This window comes from Macrobrachium rosenbergii, chromosome 55 (assembly GCF_040412425.1).
Source record: "Macrobrachium rosenbergii isolate ZJJX-2024 chromosome 55, ASM4041242v1, whole genome shotgun sequence".
Classification (NCBI taxonomy): domain Eukaryota; kingdom Metazoa; phylum Arthropoda; class Malacostraca; order Decapoda; family Palaemonidae; genus Macrobrachium; species Macrobrachium rosenbergii.
The window spans coordinates 54,524,485-54,534,484 of NC_089795.1; the positions used below are offsets into that span (position 1 = coordinate 54,524,485).

The 10,000-nt window shown below is 37.2% G+C and overlaps 2 protein-coding genes across 3 annotated transcripts in view; one reads left to right on the top strand and one right to left on the bottom strand.

Annotated features, from left to right (window-relative positions):
* The window catches only part of Gycalpha99B (guanylate cyclase 1 soluble subunit alpha 2), a 1,063,824-nt gene that overhangs the window by 353,581 nt on the left and 700,243 nt on the right, over positions 1-10,000 (top strand). The gene's annotated exons all lie outside the window — the stretch shown is intronic.
* Gycbeta100B (guanylate cyclase soluble subunit beta-1-like) overlaps positions 1-10,000 on the bottom strand; it is a 527,150-nt gene that overhangs the window by 274,903 nt on the left and 242,247 nt on the right. For both annotated transcript variants that reach the window (XM_067098555.1, XM_067098556.1), the window contains exon 4: positions 4,685-4,803. In XM_067098555.1, the coding sequence (XP_066954656.1) occupies positions 4,685-4,803 (119 nt within the window). The remainder of the gene's footprint in view (positions 1-4,684; positions 4,804-10,000) is intronic.

Sequence of the window (10,000 nt, forward strand, 5' to 3'; positions counted from 1 at the left end):
AAATCATCTTTATATGACTAATTTGTAAACCTTATAAATTTTGTATTATGGATTATCAATCTGCATCCTTCATAGTTTAGTAAGGATTTGGATGAAGTGAATTATTGATGATGGCCTTTTAGTGAGCAGTCCTTTCATGCCGGGTGTTTCACAGGATAGCATTTTGTTAATATTGCTTTGGGCCTTCACTAGCATCATTTGTTGCAGGCTTCAAAATGATGTAGTGTACAGGGCAGATGCTAAAACTCTTGTTATAGAACTCTAATAATGTGAAATGAAGTTGCTGCTAACCTTAACAGAAAAACTAGATGTGCAGTATATTTTATTCACTATGCTGAAGATGTCAGAACTGAACAAAGAGCTAAGATGTTCTCTGTAAGCCTTGATATAACACTTGGATAACAGCATAAATTTAATTTGCTTTATTGTTAGTTCAAAGTTTGAATGCTGTTTCACCTTGTACACATCAGCAGCATCCTTTGTTCTTTAGCTCGTAAAGGTGTTTTTCCTTTCCCGTACAGTGCCAATTATGCTGGATCCCCCATAAATCCTAGTTCGATAAGAAACTTCTGTTATCATTTTTAGTGACTGCGCCTCTCGAGTTGAATAATGTTACTCGTTCTGCAGAGATACAGTGCCCAATCTTCTGCTGAAAAGCACCAGTGATACATTGCACTTCCCTAGCTGTGAGGGTCTCCTCAGCAATGTTGTGAATAATATTGCATGGCAGAGGCTGTAATGCTACTTTTTAACATCTTAGTCCTTCAGCTAAATCTAAAGTGGGGCTTGTTACCGCCTCATGAAGGTTACTTCTTTTATTTAATCATTTTCATCGTCCTGTTTGTTGTGCAGATTTTGCAAAACATTATGTGTGGATTTACAAAAATTGAACCCAAGTTCGGCAATACGGGAGCAGATTTTGATATAAAGACGGATTACTCAACTTGGATTCAGATGTTACAGACTTGAAAAATTGGATATTCGTTCACCAGTAACGTTGACTTTGGTTAACAAAGTTTATAATGACCTCTGCAAATAAATGAACTGTAGATTGTGCCTCCTCCTAATCTGCTCGATTTTGCTAAGATCCTTTCTATTTGTTAACATGTGGTCGTAAGTTTGATGTTGGCGGAGGAGCCTCTCTTAGTACATTTATTTTACTGTTTCAATGCGTTGTCTTTTTAAAGTAATGTATTTATCATATGTGTATGTTTTATTTTCATTTAAATTCTGATCTCGTTTTCCTCTAATGGCTTTCATTCCTGTTTATCAGATATGGGCATTCTTTTCGGCAAAATATTTCTTAGTCAGTTAATGGTAATTGAGAGTAAGAGAGAGGGCGGGAGGTGACTCTTGACCCCATTTCAAAACTCTTTTCCCTAAGTGACGCATTTTACAACGCCATTTTGAAAGGGTCCTTTTCGAAGCATAGGAGGCGTCCGGGAGTCTCTAATTAATGCCTCAAGAGGCAGGAACTTTTCAAGAGTAAAGCCCTAAACTGAAATAATTAGACGGCGGTTTGAAACTGCCTGATTTTACTTGTTCCTTGTATACCCTAAACATACGTTCATTCTCTCTCTCTCTCTCTCTCTCTCTCTCTCTCTCTCTCTCTCTCTCTCTCTCTCTCTCTCTCTCTAAACGTTGCTTATTAACCTTAACTCAAGCGGAAAATGTCACCTTGGTAACGGCATGATAATCAAGGAGAAAGTGAACAAATTAAACGGGTGGTAAAATTTTTCTTATGAACTCTCCAAAATTAATTACCAATATTCAGTGATATTTAGATGATGTCAAGAGTACTTGGGCAATAACCACAAGCGCCAAGGAATATTTTTCATATAAAATGGCTGTTCGCAGGGGTTAGCGATTCAACATTTCTTTGGAGTCCGTTAATATATCAGTTTCATTTCACATTCACTGGAGGACTCTCCATAAATAGGTTATGGAATCGACGGTATAAAAAATGGTTCAAAATATATTCTCCTTCTGGTTTTTTGTTAAATGAGAAAACTTTCACCTGAAAGGGACATAATGAGCACTTTCATCAAGAATATAGACATAACACGAGTAATGCAATCAGTTTAATTGTAAATCACCTCATACGTTACTGCAGTGTTAAGTTCTTTTAATATCATCCAGAAAGGGTCTTAAATGTTTAAAAATTTTGGTATCCAGAGAAGAATGTCTATAAGTATCTTAGTAAAAAGTAATACGAGGGATACACTCTTAGATTACGTTTACTAGTACTGGGTAGATGGAAAACTAAGCTGACTGAGATAGTCTTTGGAAGAGGAATGACACTAGGTAGATATGATCCTTTTTCTAGATGAAGTAAAAGTTAATACAGATCAGTATTTTAGTTGGAGAGAAAAGGTTGAAAATGTGGCTATAAATGCATTCCGGGCAAAGGAAACTGATTATAAGGAAATGAGAATAACTTGTAATGAGAAGATGAATGATGAATGGGCTCGGGTTACGGATACTGAAACGGTGGGAATACTGAGAGATATGGAAACTTCAAAGAGGCTGGTGACGAATAAGCACAAACTCTTACGGATATAAGAGTAAGTGAAAGGAAATAAAAGCATTAAGTGATAAAATCAATGAATGGGAAGTTTTCAACTCTTTTCTTTTTCATTGGTTGTAGATCTGTTCTCCAGTATAGTCCTTGGGTGCCGAGTCTCATCTCAAATTCTTAGATAGAGTATGTATGTTGACTCATGGAATAAATATAAAGTGAGTTCATTATGTTTGTTGCATAGATTTTATGCAACAAATATCCTCTGCACTCTTTAACTGACCTAGCTGTTTTTGCTCGCAACACTAGGCGGTCTACCTTTGCAAACAGCGTGTCATTTTCTAGTGCCAGGTTTAATAATACTCAGTTTGTTATGAGTTTTATTTTGGCCTTAACTAGAGGAGCAAATTGATCCCTGCTTTCTGCTGATGTCTCTTGAATTCAGGTGCATCGGTCTAATTTTCTATTCCATCATATTTAATTAAGCATCACCTTTTCCTTTAATTTGTTACTCTTTGCAGGCTGATTTTCCTCTGGAGCCCTCTTGGGTTTATTATCTGTTGTCTCTATCAATAACGGTTTTCAACTGAAGATGTAAAGACAGAGAGAAAAGCAGATGCAATCCAGTAAGCCAGAGAGCTACCGGTGGCTGTGTATATGAAGATGAGTGATGATTTCAAAGGATGTGGGCTGGAGAACTTGAGTTTGCAAGCTATTGACCAAGAAGTCAACACTGCTGCAAATTTTCTGCCAGCAACTGAAGATACATTTGTGTTGCATGTCACAAAGGCAGCAAAGCCTATGCTCCTGAACAAAACAGCTCATATTGCACAGCCAGATCTGGAACCTTTCACAAATTATTGCCGGTAATTTTCTAATTACAAGCTTGTCAATGTCCTCTACACAACACAACCAACATGGCCAGATCAGATGTCCAAGAATATTTCATGTGGCTGTCTGAGAGGCTGCAGTGGATATTTGTTTGTGTAACAATGAGTGCATCCTTTATTACATTGGTTGCCGTTGCGAGGGGTCAGAGAACAAGTGCTGTCATACCAAGTTCACTCCTACAATGAACGAAAGAAGCACTGACTCTGATTATACACCAGATCCTCTTACTTATGATATTATTATATCAAACTTTTTAGTATCTTTTTGACTGACTTATTAAAGCTTACTAAGTATTCTGTAATATTGTTCTCATCTTGCTGCTTAGAATGATATTTTTGTGCTCTATAAAAAATATTCAGTTGTTTTGGTGTAGTTCTCATGGCAGTAACTGCCACTCTTTTTAGATCTAAATGTAATGCAAGGTACTGTACATTTGGTACATTCCCTTCGAGTCCGTTAAATCTCTTGTAACTAGGTCAGTGAATCCTCAAAGGATAGTTGGTTGACTGTGGTGCATCACATCCAGGGGAGTGAATGGTATAGGGACAGGCACATCATTCAAAAAAGACTTGCTGAAACCAGGAAGGGGAGCTTCTTTTGGATCTACTAATTTTAAGGAAAAATGGAATTACTGTTGAAAAAAATGTGCACGTGTGAGCACTTAATGTCTGCATGGAGTGAATTAGGGAAGGGATATATTCAGGGTTAACTGTAAATTCAAGGATATCATTGTCATGATAAATATAAATTTGGTTCGTATTATTCAGATGTTAATTTTTCTATCGATTATCAAGGCCGACTCTGGCCATGGAACATAGGGTAACATAATGCACTAGTTTAGGTACTATTATAAATAATTAGCTATAAGGACTTCTATCATTAGGTTTCTCTTCAATCGAAATTCACATATAAATCTAAGAACGAAGCATCTGATGTACTACAAAATACGCTGTGTGAACAAACGTAAAATTTGTTTATTCCTAAAGTGGACTGAATCAAATAATCCAAAATTCCCGAGATATCCTTTTTTCGCATTTGCGAAACCTCGTAGTTGCGCTACGAAACAATTGTTACGAGGGGATGGAAAGTAAGAAGGAAGAAGGAGAATATGAACGGGGGTACAGTAAAGGGAATGAAAGGGGTTGCAGCTAGGGACCGAAGGAATGCTGCAAAGAACCTTAAGTAATGCCTACAGTGCATATGAATGATAGCAATATAGGACAAATTTACAGTTTGTTTTCTGATCAAATTATACAAAATTCCTTAAAATCTTACCTGCAGAAAGTCACTCACTGTCGCACCAAGAACCTGCAAGATGGTATCATACCCAGATTCTTGGCAAAACTTGAAAAACATCTTCCCAAACATTTCCAGGATCGTATTTGCCTGGACACCTGCGAAAGAAACGAGAAATTAGTCCCGTTCCTCTCTATCTCTCTCACACACCTACAGTAGGTAATATCCCAGTGCCAAAGGATTGGCAGCATCTACGGGTAACATACAGACAATTTCCATCTCATTCTTGATCACTTGTATTAAAAACTCGATAAAATTTTCGCTACAGATATTAACTCGTGTTTCAGCTTCTTAAATGTAATTTCTAACGCATTGAAAAAGCACTTTGACCCTGCTTTGGTAGATCTCCAAGTCCAAAACATGTTAGGTAGACATTAAAAACCAATATTCAGAAATATTTCTGTTATATTTCAACCATTCCTGGAAATCTTGTAATATGTTTGGTTTATGTATAGTGAGATTATGCTATGGAAAAGAATTGATTGCTTTATGTATTCTATTTGATTTTTGAAAACAAAACTAGAAAATAGAAATTTATTAAAAAATTCAAGAAAATAAAATTAACATATATACAATTATTTGAGTGACCGGCCCCATAGCTTGTTGGTACTTCAAGGGCTGGAAAATGGCTCTCACACTCACCGATATATCTGCAAGCAGGTGGATCGAAATGTCAGCAAACAACAAAATGCGTTCGAGAGAAAAGTGTGAAATGCAAGTGCAAGCAAGTAGTCGCAAGGCAACTACTTATGGTATGAAACGCAATAAGAACAATTTCTCAGCGATCAGAGAAGCAATCTTGTAAAAATAAGTAAGAAATCAGAAGAACCCCTCCCCCACACACACACACATGAAAAAATACAAAGACATTCTGCTCTATTATGTTTAACAACTATTAAGAGTAGCTCCGCAGTATTTAGATACTTGCGGCGCTGACCCCCCCCCCCGCCAAATTTATATAAATAGCCCTACAATGTTTTTTGACTTTAGTATGATGCATATCTCAAAAAATAGGGGTTAGGGTCTCTTAACTAATTCACATAGCCCACACATCCCTGTAAGAAAAAACAATGTGGTAAGCATAGCAATACACTAATGAATGCAAAATTCAGTTATTACAGCCAAACATTTTGTAGCAACACCTTTATCGCCCACCAAGTAGCCATGGACCTGTGAGATCAATTCTACCACCCCAGGTTGGACGTGGGTCTTATAAACCCAACCACACTTGTAGGGTCATATGCAGAAGAAACAGAGAATGACGAATACAGCGCCCACCACAACTTCATAGGCATACACAGTTAGGAAGGAACTGTACTCTAAACTTTAGAGTACAGTTCCTTCCTAACTTAATTATATTCTTTAGAGTCTAAAGAATATAATAAGACGGTAACACTAGCTTTCTCAAGGGGCAGTAGTTAAAAAATGTCAGACATACCAGGGGAAGTTATGATAGGATATGCAAGACAGGGTCCTAACACTTAATTACAAAATACAAATCAGTAAGCATCAGCCGAATTGTCTCTAACTTGAACCTATGTAAGTAATCTTGAAAACATGAAATACAGCCAATGCAAAGTATATTCATACCAAACTTGAGTAAATTAGCTAAAATATTCCAAAGCCAGGCAGTTTTAATGCCAACTCAATCCCAAGGTTTATCTAAGTCTTTTAACAAAAAAGGCTAAAAACTTTGAAGGATTATTGATAGACACAATAAACAATGACTTTGTAATCAGTGCTGTCTTAAGAAATTTATCGCAGTTCACGTGGTTATAATAACGTTTAGCTCAACAGCATAACAAGTAAAAAATGCGCCGAAGTTTCTTAGGCGCAATCGAGTTTTCTGTACAGCCGCTACAGTGTATAATCAAGGCTATCCAAAATAGGTCTATCTTTCGATGTTCTCGATATAATGCTCCATGAAACTTTGACCAAAGCCCGGTGGTGGCCTATCCTATATCGTTGCTACAAGCACGATTATGGCTGACTGTAACCTTAAATAAAATAAAAACTACTGAGGCTAGAGGGCTGCAATTTGGTATGTTTGATTATTGAAGGGTGGGTGATTAACGTACCAATTTGCAGCCCTCTAACCTCAGTGGTTTTTAAGATCTGAGGGTGGACAGAAAAAGTGCGGGCAGAAAAAAAGTGCAGACGGACAGCAAAAACCGGCGCACTTTTACAGAAAACCAAAAAGCAGAAATTAAAACGAGGATTTTATCAGTAATATTTACCCCTCAAATGTCTAACAATAACTAAAATGTGATTAGGATATCATACATGATGAATTCCACGTATGAGGCAGGATCACATATATAAGAAGCAAAATAAAAATGACTGTTGAAAGTGAGTCAGCTGTTTGACGTTTTCAACTTCCGATTGTTGACCAACAACTGGACGTATGGAATTTGCAGCCGGTCAAGAGTTTAATACACCTCCTCTGTGAATTGTTGCCTATTAAACCGGAAGGGATCAAACGCGCATGCAACTGAATAGTTTGCCAATTAAAAAGTTTGAAGTGCCCAACTCGAGCTAAATGAAATAGTTTGGTCAACTTGGTTGGGTATTCAAGTTTCAAACAGAACAAGAATTCTAGAGTCCAATGAGGGCAAATTTTATGTCGTCTGAAGTCTCACAGAGCTATTAAATCGTTTTTCATTCAAATGGAATGGCATGTAGAATTTAGGCCAAGGCCAACCCCTGGGACGTATGAGGTCATTCAGGGCTGAGAAGCAAATTGCAAGTAGAAAGGTTTGAAGGGTGTATGAGGAGGAAAACCTCGCAAGTGCACTATGAAACAGTTGTTAAGAGAGAGTGGGAAGAAAGAGAATACGAACAGAGGTACAGTAAAAGGAACGAAAAGGGTTACAGCTAGGGGCCGAAGGGACGCTGCAAAGAACCTTATGCAACGCCCACAGTACACCGCTTGAGGCACACTGACAGAACTACCCCTATGGGGGTTTTTCATTCAAGGTTTAATGTATATCCATCAGTTTTTTGCTCCACGTTTAAAGCTCGATCTTGCATGCACGCACAACGCCAACGATGTTTACATGTTTCCACTGATAACTTTTTTTAGTGAAGCAATTTTCATGTGGAGAGTATAAGCACTCATTATTTTTTCAAGTTTTCGCGATTCAGGAGCGGAATCAAAACGAAGGAAATATGCGCATGTGTCCTTATTCCCTTTGCACAAATGATTTAACAAGGTATCTTATAACATCCAAGAACAAAAATTCTTTTTCCAGAAAGTCGTGCTGAATTTTGGGGGAAGCGACTGGAAAAATGATTATCAAAGCCATGGCGTATTTCGACGCTGATGGGCTCATGATTCTTTTCTTAACTTATTAAATAAACAGGTTTGTGCAGTCCACAAGGAAAGATAAAGTAAAGTTACTGTATTAAGACATCTTTCAAGATTTTTGGAGGCCCATCTATCTTGAGGACATGATTTAATTCTTGTTTTCCTCCACGTTCGATATGGTTCCACTGATTGGTTTTCAGCAGACGACTCGCACTTTCAACTGTTGGACAAAAACTTACGTTCTTATATATTTCTTATCCTTGAACTAAATATCAATCACTGGCTTCATTGTTCAACGAACTCGTTGTGCCAGATGTATAAAATATTTCTGAATTCTGATTATCCTTTGCAATTTTTGCATTTATCATCCCAGAATATACCATCGACAACGGAATATTAGATATGCTTAACAGACTTCACTTTTATGTTTATGAGAGTCAGAACCACACAGTTTTCTTGAAATGTTATTCCTATTGTGATCGAACTGTGGAACATTCTTGTTAGGCCTTCAGTCGCATCGCTGGAGCTCCAGAAGTTCATATTTGTTACACGTTTTTTTTGCTGAGCAGGCTGATATGATTTTCACTTCATAGGCTATCTGTTATCTGCCATATTTATTCCACTTTGTTCCTGCCTTATTTGATTGCCTTATAATTTCTCTTTCACGGTTTATATTCATTTACTGTTTCATTTTCTTTACTGTGTAACTGTCCCTGTTGGGGGCCTTTGGCTTTGTAACCTTTTAACTTTCCAACGAGAGTTGTAGCCTGATTTATTAAGATAATAATAATCAAATGCATCCTCCAAAAACTTCTTTTATGGCTGAACACTGAAAAATAACTAGGAATTAGAAGAGGATCTTAGTAGTTTTATGTTGTAATAGGAATAGCAGTAGAGAAGATACTAAAAGGAATTAAAAATGACTTTAGATGAAAGACCCACAATTTCACAAGTGTTGTGTTCGAATTCGAAGGGCATTTGCAGTGGAGAATAGAATAGAATGGAATAGAATATAGAATTTAGGCCAAAAGCTTGAAGATGTAACAGGGGGTAAACCTCGCAGTTGCACTGTGAGACAAGTGTTAGAGAGGGTGGAAAGTCAGATGAAAGAAAGAATTATGAACGGAGGTAGAGTAAAAGGAATGAAAGGAGTTGCTGCTAGGGGCCGTAGGGACGCTGCAAAGAACCTCAAGTAATGCCCACAGTGCACCGCATGAAGAGCACTGATGGCACTACCCCCTGACGGGGATTTGTAATGGAATTCTTTATACATAAAATGTGAAAAGATACCATTATTTTACTTCCGCCTTTGCGTTGGTGCGGTTAAGCCATTCAGTTTATGCTTTTATTACATTCCAGAACGTATGATGAAAGTCGAGCTTGCGGGAAGATTGTTTCCTTTGTGGTAAGTCCTCTGAATTATTGAGGATTAAAAAAAAATCCTTATTATTTTCGTTGTATAATGAAGAAATAAAACGATTAGTTTACAATTTCTTTATCAAAAGAAACGTATATTTAACAAGAATATTGAACACCTTTGTTATTAACTTTAAAGGTGCACTGCAAAAGCAAATAGTTTAAACAAATACAGCTATTGAGGTCTTTCTTTATATATATTTGCATATGAGAAGGGCCTTTCGAGGAACATCGCCGGGAATTTTTGTTTCTTATCTTTGAAAATGTAAAGGAAAACACATGACTCGTTTATCATGATGTTATATATACATATTTTTTCGGGGGGAGGGAATCAAATAAATGTCAAAGCTGCCTTTTAGTTTTCTGAAAAAGAAAACTGTTGAGATAGCTACTTGTCCGTCCGTCCACACTTTTTCTGTCCGCCCTCAGATCTTAAAAACTGCTGAGGCTAGAGGGCTGCAAACTGGTATGTTGATCATCCACCCTGCAGTCATCAAACTTACCAAATTGCAACCTTCTAGCCTCAGTAGTTTTTATTTTATTTAAGGGTAATAGCTGATAGTTTTATACAG